The 13,970-nt window shown below is 37.0% G+C and overlaps 1 protein-coding gene across 6 annotated transcripts in view; it reads right to left on the bottom strand.

Moving 5' to 3' along the window:
* UNC79 (unc-79 homolog, NALCN channel complex subunit) overlaps positions 1-13,970 on the bottom strand; it is a 109,412-nt gene that overhangs the window by 8,206 nt on the left and 87,236 nt on the right. For 5 of the 6 annotated variants that reach the window (XM_036383823.2, XM_036383825.2, XM_036383826.2 and 2 more), the window contains 5 exons: positions 12,615-12,719; positions 8,813-8,890; positions 6,269-6,358; positions 2,662-2,837; positions 851-1,037 (listed from right to left, as the gene is read on the bottom strand). In XM_036383823.2, coding sequence (XP_036239716.1) covers positions 851-1,037; positions 2,662-2,837; positions 6,269-6,358; positions 8,813-8,890; positions 12,615-12,719 — 636 coding nt within the window. The remainder of the gene's footprint in view (positions 1-850; positions 1,038-2,661; positions 2,838-6,268; positions 6,359-8,812; positions 8,891-12,614; positions 12,720-13,970) is intronic. The other variant, XM_054515120.1, reaches the window with a different exon arrangement.

Raw genomic sequence — 13,970 nt, 5'->3', positions numbered from 1 at the left:
CAGTCAAGGAAAGAGAATTCATTTTGCATACTCAGGCATGGCTCCTTGCTAATCCTTGTTATATATCACAGTGTCTGAGCCTCCAGGACTGCTGGACATTCACCACTTCATTACAAGAAAGATGCTTCTGGTCAGAAATGTTTTCTCAGTTTGCAAGAGCAAGAGGGATTCATGCTCTGTGGCAGTATGACTGCACCAAACATTGCAATGGTTGCTTGGTAACTGGAAAGAGGTATTTGAAAGAGCAAAAAAAAGGCCAAGGAAATGGATGGGAAGCACCAGTGTCTTGGGTGAGTGGAGGGAAAGAAAGGAGTATTTTAGGTATAAGATAAATGTATGATCATTCTGCTTCTGTCACTAATAAAAACCTGGTTGGTGTCAAAGACTGCTGCTATATTTGTATTTAACTACTGTCACAAATGTCTTATAATCTGTAATAGCTCTTCTTGTCCTGAAAACTTGAAGAAAAAAGTTGTGCTTGAATCATCACTGCTTGTAATTATTTTGATCATAAAATTATTACATGCTATCCAATGCAAATATACAACAAGAATAAATAACTATCTGAGAGATTTGCTACAGAGATGGTCACTGCTAAAGCTTCAATTTGGAATTCAGTTTTTCATTCCTCACTCCTGTGTTCAGATATTTTTAAATAGCCAAACCTCAAACTTAAGTGTACTAATTTCATCAGTCTTCTAGGCATGTAAGAAAAACTGTACAGAGATTTCTTTCCCTGGGTCCTGGGTTTTATTAAGCTTTTACCCCTCCTTTTATCTTACTAAAAAGAAATGTTTGCAAAAAAGGCCAATACAAAACACATCTCTACTTAAAACACATAATCCCTTACCTTTGATTGCTCTGGAAACCCAATCAGAATAACAATAAGGTGGTCAGCAATTTGTGAACCTGCATCCAGTGGAATAGGCATGCAAGATGATGGAGAATTTGGACAGACAACATTGTGTGTCAGAGACCCCAGAAGTAGCCAGGACAGCAAACGAATGTGTGAGACACATTCTATGAACTCTTTGGGCCTGTCAAAAAAGAGCAGATTTTACAATGATACTAAGTTTTCTGGCTTTCCCCAAAATATGGAGTCTCCTTATGCACATTGGGCAGATGCAGTCTCAGTGTGCTGGAGACACAAATCATTGGGAAGATTCCAACCACACAGATCTTGGTGGCCTTGACATACCACATAAAAGTCCAATAGAACCTATTTGGTGGGTCTAAAAAACAGTCTCTACAAAAGATTAAAGCATTCACAGATTCACTGCTCCCACACAGAATGAGTTTTTTACACAGATATCATCAGATGGGAAGGATTGCCCAAGTGGAAATGCTCCTCTCAGCTTCCCTGGACACCATGCAGCTGCCTTACCTCCACTGTGTTCCACCTCTCCTCTGGTAAAGTGGAGTTAATTTCTGTGTTCTTGGGCATCTCCTTGCACATGTGGATTGTGTTTTGGAGGGCAGGGACTATACTTTTTTGTGACACTTAAGTATTTGTCCACTGTCTAGTACAGTGTCTAACTGCAAAGCAGTGTGCCTAGATAATCTAAAAAGGAAGAGCCCTTTACTGGCGACATCTTGTCTGTCCCTTTGCTGTTTGTCTGTCCCTCTGCTGACTAAATACTCATTTGAATTCATAGGCACAGGAAGAAAATAATTGTTTTTCCATCAAGAAATCACTATTTACTAGGCCACTCTCCCTGCTGGTTTTAGTTTCTAATTTGCTGTCATTGTCAAAGACTCGTATTACCCAAGAGGCATTCCATTAATTTTTGGTTTTTAATAAAATCTGATACAATGCTCTTCCTCAAGTCCCTGTACAATCTTAAAGTAACTTATTACTTTCAATTCAAAACATGTGTTCCTTTTTTTTGTAACATGTAAGAAACTAAAATGCAAGGATTTAAGCACTCCTAAAGCAGATATTCTCCACATATTCACATGCAGATGTATCTAAATGGACTGGAGCCTAAACACCTTAGTCCCCAGAATCCTGGACTGTTAGTCTGGGACAAAGCTGGGACAGGAACACAGGTTTGTTTAAACACAGTCCAGTTGACTATACTCAAAACAAGTCACTTGTTGTCACTGTAACACAAGGGACAGTACTCCCCTTTTTTTAGAAAATAAAACACTGTACATCAGGATTTCTCTCAGTGAAAAGGGACAGAAAACATGTCTTGAGCAGGATTTCTCTCGTTTAACTTTAGCCAGGTGAACTTAGTAGTTTATCATACATCAGTAGGCCTACACTTTAGTTCTCACTCATTTGTACTCCATAATTTCAATGGCCATTTCCTGTTGTTTTGTCTATAATTCAGAGAATATTTTCTGTAATTCTAGGACTGATCAAGTGCCTGTGTGCTTTTCACTGTCTGCACCTAGACCAAGAATCAAATTAATTTCCAGTGTTACTCCAGTCAAGCCCCTGGAGTTACCTCCACTATCCCTCTGGCATGTACTTGAAATATTTTATTGACAGACTCCTCAGTTAAGGATCAGGGAGCTGCTGAGCAGCTGTTTGAATGTCCCACTGCCACCATTTCCTAGTGTGGGTCTTATCTATGGAATCTGGCAATAGAAACATAATTTTGTGAAGATTTCCAACTCATTTTAGTATTCCATTTTGTGTAGAAGTGTTCTCACCCTTGTTGCATTGCCGAAGGAGGATGGTAGAGCCAAGGCAAATACCGGATCACAGCTTTGTTGTCCCTGTGGTTCCCCCGGGTGATTTCCATAGCAGCAATCTGAGCTAAACCAACTTTCAGGTGTCCACCAAACGTGTCCTCATGCAGTGGCTGAGAACAAGTCTTCATGTGACTCTGCAAGGCAAAGATCTGATTTCCTACCCAAAACCAGTATTTTGCTTGAACTAAATTCTTCCAAAACCCAGCATATTCTATTTCACTCCCTTTCAATTCCTTCCCAGGATCTGTGTGTCTACAAAACGAAGCTCAGAAATAGATTTTTTAAAATTCACCAATCCCTCTATTAGTAACATCAGTATGATGCAGATCTTTCCACAGAGGGCCACAATTCAAAGAGGCCATAATAAAATAATAAAAAGACATAATATAAATTGGGCAAAATGTATAGGCAGCTTTTGTGTCAGCAAACTCAACAGCTGATAAATACAAACTAATGCTTGCATATCCAGAGAGGTTAGGTAAAAACAAAATAAGCTAACCACTTAAGAAGATAGCATCTGGGCAGGAAATGCCTTCCATGTGCAATATCCCATTTACATGCTCAGAAAGAAGCTCACTTATTCTCCAGCAATATGCCTATATTGCACTTGTCAGCTATACTGCACTATTCAGTTACAAATGCCTTTAAGCTCTGGCAATAAAATAGCCAAACCTCTCACCAAGAAACACTCAAATATTTATGCTTGTAAAGATAATTTATTCTGCTATGCCAGCTTTAAGGGATGTTTCCTTGCTGCTTCTCGAGATACTTCTGAATTTCTATTCAGCTAACTTTGCATTACCTTCTGGTTAGACTATAACAGAACACATGCTGACTGCAGTTGCTTGCTTTAAAGGAGAGCCATATGCTTTTCACAAGAAAATCAGGTCATCAGTTATCCAATTATGATAACAGGATAAAAATCAGTGAACCAATAATATTTTCGTACCAGATAAGTATCCAGCCACAGAAACTTACACTCTCAAATTGCACTTACTTAAATCTCTTTGAAGAGAAAAACCCCCAGGTACCAGCATGACTATTTAATGACTGTTATACAGACAGGTAAAAAGGATAGACAGTTACGAAGGCAGATACATTATAAATCTTCAAAAATGGTGGAATTTTCTAAATAAAATCATGCCAAGCTTTACCAATTAAGATGTTATCTCAAAGGGAAAAGAAACCATAATAAACTGAATAGAAATGGTACACTGAAATCAGATTATCTTGAGAATTAACATTTATACCTTTTTTATAGTGCAGTAGTTCCTAATATACAGGACTGAAAATAATTAGCCTCTTTCAAAAAATTATTCTTGGATATGCAAAAGAAGACATTGGATATAAATAAACAACTCCAACCAGGTCTGAATTCCTACAGAGAGTAGAAATTCAGGAATTCAGGTTCTCTGAATTCCTACAGAGAGTAGAAATTTCCAAATTTGAAAACCAACATTTGAAAATCACCTTCTGCTATTGGTATTGTTACTGGTCCTATAAATCATATAGGATTCTTTGTTAACTATAACCCCAAATGCTGCTGATAATACACACTTGCAAGAAATTGTACAACCAGATGATCACAGGACTCATTTTCTAGGGACTAACACTTCTGTTATAAAACCCAAGCAATGTAAGTAAATATATTAAACGAGCTTGCAAGAATTTGAATCTAGATGCTGTGAATTTCTTTGAAGTTCTGACTATTTGTAAACTTAGAAATGCTTAAAAATATTTTCTCAAACATGTTGAAACCACGAAGTTTTATCTCTTTAAATAAAAACTGCCTTTTAATTTTATAAGACAGAAAAGCTTATTCTTTGCAATACATAAAATTATGGTCATATTTGACTTTCCTATTAAGCTAACTTGTCCTCAGATTCCTGTATTACATGGCTAAATCAAAACAACATGGAATTTCTGACTTCGTTTTAAATGGCCAGATGACTGATTTGGGAAGCTTCTTGTCCCATTTCAAAAAATGAAAGGGAAAAAACAGGTAAAGTTCTAGTTCATGTTCTACCTATATCCATATATGAAATTTTTAAAAACAAATAGTCCCACTGAGGATAAGAAATAATCACCAGATCAGCACTGTAAGAACAATTCTAAAAATCAGACTACAGCTCAAGGGAGGTGAGCAGAAGGAGAAAGTCCAAATGACAAAGTTTTCTACAGAAACATTACACAGGAGAGAGGATACCTGCAAGTATTTATAAACAAATTTTCCCCATTCCTGGTTTCAGGTAAGCTGATTTTTTTCCTGTGGAACTAGCAAACCAGATGTATCTCTTGCCTCACTTATGATTCATTTGCTACCTATTGTGAAAGCAGTTCTGAACTTTAACAGAAATGGGTGAATAACTTAAGAGGATAGAGTGGGAAGGCAATCCAATTCAACTTCAAATGATTAATTATTTTGTGCTTTGAAGTAAATTTTTACTCCAGCCTAACAGGCTACTTCCCTTAGACTAATTTCTTTAATTCAAAGGAATTAATGGCCAACAGGGTAAGAATTTAAGAAAGGGAATATTTTGTCCAGTAATATACAGTTACAGAGAGTTTCAAGACAGAAGTTTCAGTTTAGCTGGGATTCTTCTTCCTTTGTGATAAGTATTATTAACACACAATATGGTTTTCCCTCTGGGGCACAAGGTGGATTTGAGGGGCCAGAGGGACAGTGAACAAGTGAGTGTGTGAGAAACTAGTAGAGTAAAAATTCTCATCTCATTGCTTCATAAATGAGCTTCAGAGCAGCAATGTTACTTAGGCTACTAATTTTTCAAAACATCTTAGAGAATTTCCATTCTGTAGGAAATATAATAGGGACATGAAGTTCCTCCATGAAACAGGAATTTTAGGTTTTGATTAGCTAATGATTACTAGGATCTTTTTATGAAATGCATTCCTAAATAAAATATTTTATGCTAACAGAAGTACTTTCCTATCACTCCTCTTAAAAATTTGTCATCCAACTAATATAAAGAAACCAAAATACAGTTTGGACTACAGCCATAAGAGCTATTTCTTTTTCAAAAGAATATAACCTGACAATTAAAACAACAGCATCCATTAGAAAAAGGACACCCCCTTTTTTTAGGTCAATTATTGCATTTTAATGAGCTCTGAACTTCCAATAAATTTAAGTGTCTGTTTGTATCTATAAGAGACACAGGATTCCTCCACAGGAGTGTACTTTGTTGTACAGGCAGGGAGTTTTATGCTTCCCTGGGTTATATTAAACACAACTACTTCTCACAGTGACTTTGGTATGACATTTGATCATCATCAACATTTCAGAAAAATCATGCCTGCATTTTTATTATGTGCTCATGATATTAGAATCAGCCTCCATTTCAACATCACATAAGCTACTTTTTACCAATGCCACAGAAGTCTGTAATCTATAACAGCACTAATATTTTTTTACAAGAGAAAGAGAAAAACCGTGTCAGTCACCGTCAAATACCTCCTACTGTGTCTCCCAGGCAGGTTCCTTACAGAAAAGATATTTTTGTAAAAAAACCTCATACACTTTAGATCAATATATGCCAGAACCAACCTTCAATTTGGTTAAGGTATGCATATCTGCAATGAAATCCAGCACTTCCCCAACATACTGCCTCATGCATTCCATTGCTGCTGTTCCACACTAAAACATAAAAGAAATAAGTTTAAGTACTGGGTTTTGCTTCACCAGAATACAGTTAGTCTGTCTCAAATTCTTTATTTTCCTTTTTAGTTGGAATAATTAGGAATAGGTATTCTTTGATGTTCTTCTTCTCACTGTATGATCTCCTCTTATCTGATTATAGTATGAGAAGATAGCCCAGCTGCTGTAATTTCTTCATGCATCATAAAATACTCTTATCTATGACAGCACTAAAAGATCAACTGATGAAACTTTCAAGAATATTCTGGTCTTGTCATCCTGAAATTTACAGTGATCCAGAATTAGTCTTAAAAACTCATGAGAATTGAACAGCTCAGTTTTTCAAGCAGCTGAGCACTTCTGCAATTGGAATCAATCAGTTACAATCAAAGAAAACAAAATTCAGTCACAGGCACAGATGCCTACACAATGGAAAAACAGTTTAAATAACTTCAGGTCTTTTATGTATAAACATCACTAAAATGAACATCACTGAAATGTGTTATGTTTTTTCCTTTACAAAAAAAACTAATTAATATTTCCTATATATTCCTGAAGAAAAAATCATTCAAAATACAGCATCTTAATGGCACTAAAGCTATACAGTGTTCCAGTAAGATCATAAAGGTATAAGCTTACTAGAAGCCACCTGTGCCAGAGCAAAAACAACCTCAAAGGGAAAACAAAGGGACTCAATGTGGTGCTTGCTGTATTTGTGCACTACAGATTTTTATAATCCTTTTCCTAGAACAGTGAGAAATGTGAATCTGGCCCTCAGCAAGCACAAGATGAGCCCGAGGTGCATAAAGCAGTCAACAGAACAAAGCTGTCAGATTAAATAAGGGCTTTGAATAGATCAGAGAGCCCTGCAGGGAAGCTTTCCAAAGGTGATGCTACCGACCCACTAGGTATCACATAAACCTCTGTTTACATGTTAATAGTCTGAGGTGAAGATAATGCTGCCTGAATTCAACAGGAACTATGGATGCCTCATTCTAAGGGGTCAAGTAAAAGAAATGCTTAACTTTTGAGGCTAAATGATCACATTATTAAATTAGATATCTTTTTGAAGTCACCAAAATCTACTTCATCCCAAGTCACAGGCTCAGGGCAGAGCACTGCAGTAAAGTTTACAGAAGAAAACTACTGTTCTTTGGCCTCTTTTTGATTACCTGCACTTTGAAGCATAGAAGCTGATTATCCTATCTGAGCATACAAATGAACTAGATTTAGTTTTAGTCACAGAATTATTAAGCCACAGTTGAGTTTTAGTGGCTGAAATCTGAAAAACTGCAAGAATTCTATATTTAAAACAACTGACCTGGGCACTCCTCATTTTTGTATGCTCCCTTACTATGCCACCTCCTGGCTTTTCAAATGTTGTTCAGTTTCCATGACAGAATAAAAACCAGTGGGTTTTTATGGTCATTGGGAACTCTGTCAGTATATCCTTCATCCAGTTTATGTGCACAAAGGATTCAACCTGGGTTCTAGAATATTGAATAACAGAATTATGAAAGAGACTACACTCCAATCTCTGAAAATAAATGCTCAGTTGCACAAGACTTCTCTCCAACAACCTATTCTGTTTCATGCAAGCAGTAGGCAGCCTAATTTTCTATGGTTACTTCTGAAATGATCATGTTCCTATCACACCTTGTAACACCAGTATTAGTCTATTCAAAGCAAGTATAAATTAAAATATCCCGTTGGGAGGAAAGGTATTATTAAAGATTGGCATTTAAAAAATCACGCACTTCAGAAGATACATGGGAAAGATCTTATTAAGTCATCTCTAAATCTGACAAACACAGGGAAACAAGTTTTCCTCACTCAGCTTGTAAAGCAAACTTGGCTAACCCTCTTCCATCTGCTTGGGTACTCAGTCATGTGCCATGGAACAAGTCAAGACCTCCCATTGTGCTACTTCCTCCATATTCACCAGGTGCACATTCAGTGCCCAGACAAGGAGTACTTGTCATTTAGCTACACTCATCAGCAGGGTATAGATGAATGACTTACCAGAAAAATACCATTAACTCCCTTCTTTAATCAGGTAATCTTTTGTGAGAATGGAGGCAATGGCTTGTAGCTTTCCATCCTACTACCATTTTTTGATGCATTCAGCTGGTCTGCTCCCCATTGAGAATTGCAGATCTTTGATTTGTCTTTTTGAGCACAGGCTCCACTGAAGTCAGTTACTTTAGTCATGTAGCTCAGTAAGCTACATGACTAAAGGTTATCAGCGAAAGCAAGGAAGCAACATCAAATTCAGAACTTTTCCACTGTTAATAAAAAGAATGAAGCATCTCAACCTTGCCTGTAATCCATCTTGCCAATCAGGAGAGATGAAAAAGAAAGAGCATTAAAATGAAGCAAAGCAAGCTGAATAAGATGTATTAAAAAAAAAAAATCAGAACAGAACTAAGAAATGGACTTTGGTTCAGTACTTACTCCAGGCATTGAGGCAATCATTTGTTTATGTAGGATTGTTGACTCAGCTAGTTTTGTTCCAGCATCTGCACAAACAAACTAAGAAGAGATTAAAGATAAGTTATTTTAAATTATTTTTGAGGAACCTAAAGACACTAATAATTTATTCATTACTTCATTTAAAATTAAAAAAGTTCAGATCTCTTCTTGCTTTTATTCATAGTAATTTGCCTTTAGAGATCTCTTTCTTTATAAACAACCTACTTAACTCACCATTATAAATGAGGTAATTTTCTTGGAAAAAAATCTGACTTTAATGTGCTTAATTAACACATATGCTGTGCAGAAGCAATTTGAAGAATATTATGTAACAAATCAGACTTTCCTTATGAAAAAAATATATATTTGCTATTTCTTCCATTTATCAAACATTCCTCTCATTATAGAGTGAACCATGATAGAGAGGGATAAGGCAGGATGCCATATTCTTCACTGTGATATTATAACATGTCACTGAAGTTCTACAATGATGAATTATATTAAGAGCTTTGAAGTTGACAACATACTAGTATGGTGTGATATAACTTCTGCACCAGAAAACATAAACAGGCTGTTTCTGAGACATGGTCAGTGTCATGCTACTACAGTAGAATATCTCTCATTGCTTTTCTGATGCTTTTATTTTACCTTTTTTTCTTGTTTCTTTGTGTTTCCAAATCCCTTGACCTAAAATCTCCAATGTCCACATCATTCATACATTAAACTTGCTATTGCTGTTATTTAATCATTATAAGCTTCAGTAATGCATTGGACACCCTGCAAATTATTTGCTTATTCCTATAACTTCTTGTCCTAACATTATATCTGCACTTGAACAATTTTTGTCCACAGTGATGCAATGTAACTTTCTTAGAAAGAGCAGACAAAAAAAAAAACCTGTCAACTAAGGTCTAAGCCTTAATCTTCCTTCTGATCAAAAAATAGTACTTTCACAAACTGAGACAGATATTGACTACCATGTTTTATGGTTGTCTAATGCATGCATGTTAGCAGAACTCTCAATGACTGACTACTCTTCATGAAAGTATTTCAAAATATCCTTTACAGCCCTAGAATTTACGCTTACACTTCCACAAGCTTTACAACAAAACAGATCAGGTACACTGAATCTTAGAGACTAACTGAACAAGCAAATTCTAAAGAGACACCAGTACAGTTTGAAGTCAATGGAAATCCTGAAGATGTGTGCTGATGAAATGTGAGCAGGAGAAAAGTACTAGGAAATGAAATGCTGTGTGAAGAAGCAGTTCCTATGGAAACCCATGGAACAGCAGCATGTACATGATGCCTTTCATTTGGTAGGATAAATCAAGGAGACAGTCTTAATGTACCCTTTATCACCCATGACACCTATGCAAAGATTGGAGTGATCTGGTTAAAAATTCTCATTCTTTGTAAAGTGGGACAAAGTTAACTCTCATCTTAGCCTTAATGTCACCAGTGACACTGATGGCACTATGTAATCTGGATAAACGTGGGTGTCAAATGTACCTTTCTAGGAACTCCTTTGTTAGTCAGCCCACGACTGATCTATCATTAAATTAAAGTTATCACAGCTCCTTTGTTATCTGGAACAGTTTGACAGAATCTCTGTATTCTGTGTGCACTGTCTGTATAGAATCTTGCATACAGGCTAACATGTCCATGGAGACATGACTGCTGGAAATTAAAACCATTTCCGTTTGGTGCTGTGTTAACTCTGCTATGTCTTTATTCATTCAAAAGCATACAATTTGAATTAATATCCTGGTGGCTTTGTGTGGTAAAGAAGTGAACCAATCCCTTAATTCTATTAATGGCAGCAGAGAATATTTAAAAAATAAGAGACATATGCATTTTTACTGGTAGATTTCTTAAATTACAGTGGTGCTTAAGATGGGCTTAGTGGTTACTATGGTGTTGCAATTCCAGAGGCTGTTGAGTGATTCAGACCACATACTACTGAGAGCTGCCAATTTACAGTCAATGGGAGAAGCAGTCATCATGCCTCCAGTAGGCATCTATGGCAGATGGTCTGAATATAACCCCTATTCTTCACCACTGACTGCATAAAAACAGAAGCTGGCTGCTTTGGATGGCAGGAAATATGAATCACTTCATCAGCCTCTGAAAGAGAGACATCATAAAAGACATTTATATCCATATTAGATGCTGTTGTGTAAGGTATGAATATATCCCAAAGTGAATACAGCATATGGGAACAGTGCTAGGAGGAAAACCCAGGCAAATACCATTTAATCTTTATGAGATAAGGTGATGTAAGAGAGTTTTGCTTACTGGGTCTCTCAGGCAATTGACTCAATGTGAAGCCCAAGCGTAAATCAGTTAAACCCCACTGCCAAAATTGACATGGCCTGTTTGCATTCTCAAATGACAAATTCAGGAAGGACTAGACTAGGGGATTGTTATGCTTTAGGGTAGCCACAAGACTGAACTATAGGAGTAATGCAGAATAATTGCTTCATTCTGCAATACAGGAAAAATCAGTTCAAGTCAACAAAAACCAATGTACATGGTATAAAGGTGCATCCCTGCAGCTGTAAGACAGAAAGAGACTGGTGGTTGTTATTTGATGGTATTGACTGGGACTGAAAAATGTAAGTTTGAGTTAAATAATAATTAACAAAAAAAAAAAAAGACAGTCTTCTGCTTTTTAACTTAAATGGATTTTAAAAAACAACCCCTAAGCATCAAAAAAACCCCCCATATTATTCTTCTCTTCCCAACTTCTTCCCCTAACACTGATGGCATAATAATTGTTTTCAGAGTTATCCTAACTGCTATATTATTTGTAAGTGTTATTTCTCTGTCAACTGGAAATAATTTACTTACTATGAGTAATGTACCAGTACTCAAAAGAAAATGAGTCCATAGTAAGCTACATAAAGCTTTGACCCATAATGGGAAGGGAAGGAGTGAATGGAGCTGTGATGCTGGGAGCATTATGGGATATCTATGTAATAAACATCTCACCTAGACCTTATGAAGTGCTGTTATGCTGGTCCCCTATAATTTTAAGTTTCTAACATATCATTGTTATCTCATTGGAACAATGAGCCCAGTGCTTGTGATTACATTTTATGGACTTCAGCAAATTGTTTTGGTGACAGGCTTGTGATGCCAAACCATGCCGCACTTGCCTTCTTGGAGGCAGAAGTTTTCATAAGCCTCTATCTTTTTTCCTCATATTTTCCAAAGGTAGCTTGACTCCACAGAATGAAAGCAGCAGAAATATTGTCAATGTATTCGTAGCTGGAAAACTACAGGTCAAAAGAAAACGGCCTTCAAGAAGTGGAGACAAGCTTACTGCCAGAAACTGAGTTGTGACCCATGATCCACTAGCAGCCCTTCCCACACAAGCTGGTGACAGAGTTTGAGGCTAGGATATAAAGAAAAGGCAGCACCAGGGGCAGCTGCCCCAGCAGGACATGATATAAAACTCAATGGACTCAACCCTTATGGGTCCCTTCCAACTCAAGATATATTCTGTGATCTTCAGTACTTGAGCAGTGATGCACAGGTCATTATCATTATGAGAAATTTGGATTCCAAATTTAGTTTCTTAAATTTTAATGTAGCAGCCTAAATGTATGCACCAATGCATACAAATGCAACTGGATTTGGATTAAAAAAGTTCTTGCTTCCCCAGACATTGCTGGTACTTTCTGTAATCATGTTGGACTCAGTTCTTCAGCCTCTGCCCCACTCCCAAACCTGGGCCAAGCCAGGATCAGTATGAGAATTACATCAGAATTTGCTGTACCTGCACCAACAGCAGCAGATTCATGTCTGGTAAGGGTGACTTCAACTTGAGTGCTTGCAGTAACTCCAATATAACACAGCGTGTCAAGTAGAACTTGTCCCTTTCCTGCAACAAAAAACCACAGAATTATGAATGCCCTGAAATTCACTGACAGCCACTAGTAAACCATAAAGATACTTTTTTATCTAAGTTTGAGAATAACAAAATTACAAAAATGTACTTCTTTCTGCTGTCTAAAAACAAAAAAGCCAACATCACTCATAATTTATATTATTCTACAGACTTAATAAAGAGACATCAATGAAGGTGATTTTTCTTTGCTGTTTTGTCAGACATTATATGCAAGATTTAGTATTTCACACATGAAATACAGATAGATTTTATAAAATAGTTATAAAACCCAGGTATGCAAACACAGCTTTCATTAAGGAGTCCCATGAAAAGAGAAAAGAGGAAAGCAGTAAGAAATTACACAGAAGAACAAAACTGGCATAGTATTTAGCATTATTCTTTCACTGAAGCTGCCAAAACCTGTCTATATTTCACCATACTCTCTTTCTGCTGTTATTCCCCTTTAACAAGAGTGCTTCCACTACAGCTGCTTGGACCATCTATTTCCACTCATTAGACTGGCAGTACTTTTCCACTTCCACAATAAAAACAGTCTTGGCTACAGCTGCTACCACAGAAACACTTTAAAACATAGGGGAAATCAGCCAGTAGAGATCAGAACACAGAAGTCTAAGAATAGAGTTGTAGGGCTGAGTCAGCAAGGAGGTACAAGAGATAAGATGGCCTTGTTATACATCTTACTTTGACATTCTCCAACTTTAGAGAGTAAGATAAAAACATTAAACAAATCCGTAATTTGCTATTGACCACAACAACTCAAGAATTTTGATAAGCAGGAGCACCATGCTCTATTTCAGACAACCATTAGAGATGAAATAAATGGTCTAATAATGAGAGCATATCCAAAGTGTGCTTAAAATCTAAAACCTGGTATCCTCCATCTTGTAAATCCCATGCACTTGCCTGCTCACTTAAATTAAATGTGTGAAAATTTCTACTCAGTCAGGGCCTCAGTTCTCCACAAAATCTGTAAAACAGGATTGTTTGTCTCTTCCTCAGAGAAGTTTAGTGAGGTTCATTAGTGAGAGACAGTTTGAAGGCCACCTCCATCTGCACACACGAGAAGCTGAAAGTGTGAGTGAGCTTTTGTTGCAGCAGACCAATCAGTCACCAGTGCTCCTCTTCAGAGCACTGCTGTCCCCACACTAGCTGTGTGGCACACTGTCTAACAAAGCTTGCAGCAGCAGTGCATGCCTCCCACAGCACCCACATATCTCTGAATGA

This window comes from Molothrus ater, chromosome 6 (assembly GCF_012460135.2).
Source record: "Molothrus ater isolate BHLD 08-10-18 breed brown headed cowbird chromosome 6, BPBGC_Mater_1.1, whole genome shotgun sequence".
Taxonomy (NCBI): domain Eukaryota; kingdom Metazoa; phylum Chordata; class Aves; order Passeriformes; family Icteridae; genus Molothrus; species Molothrus ater.
This window is presented reverse-complemented; position numbering and strand designations above follow the sequence as displayed.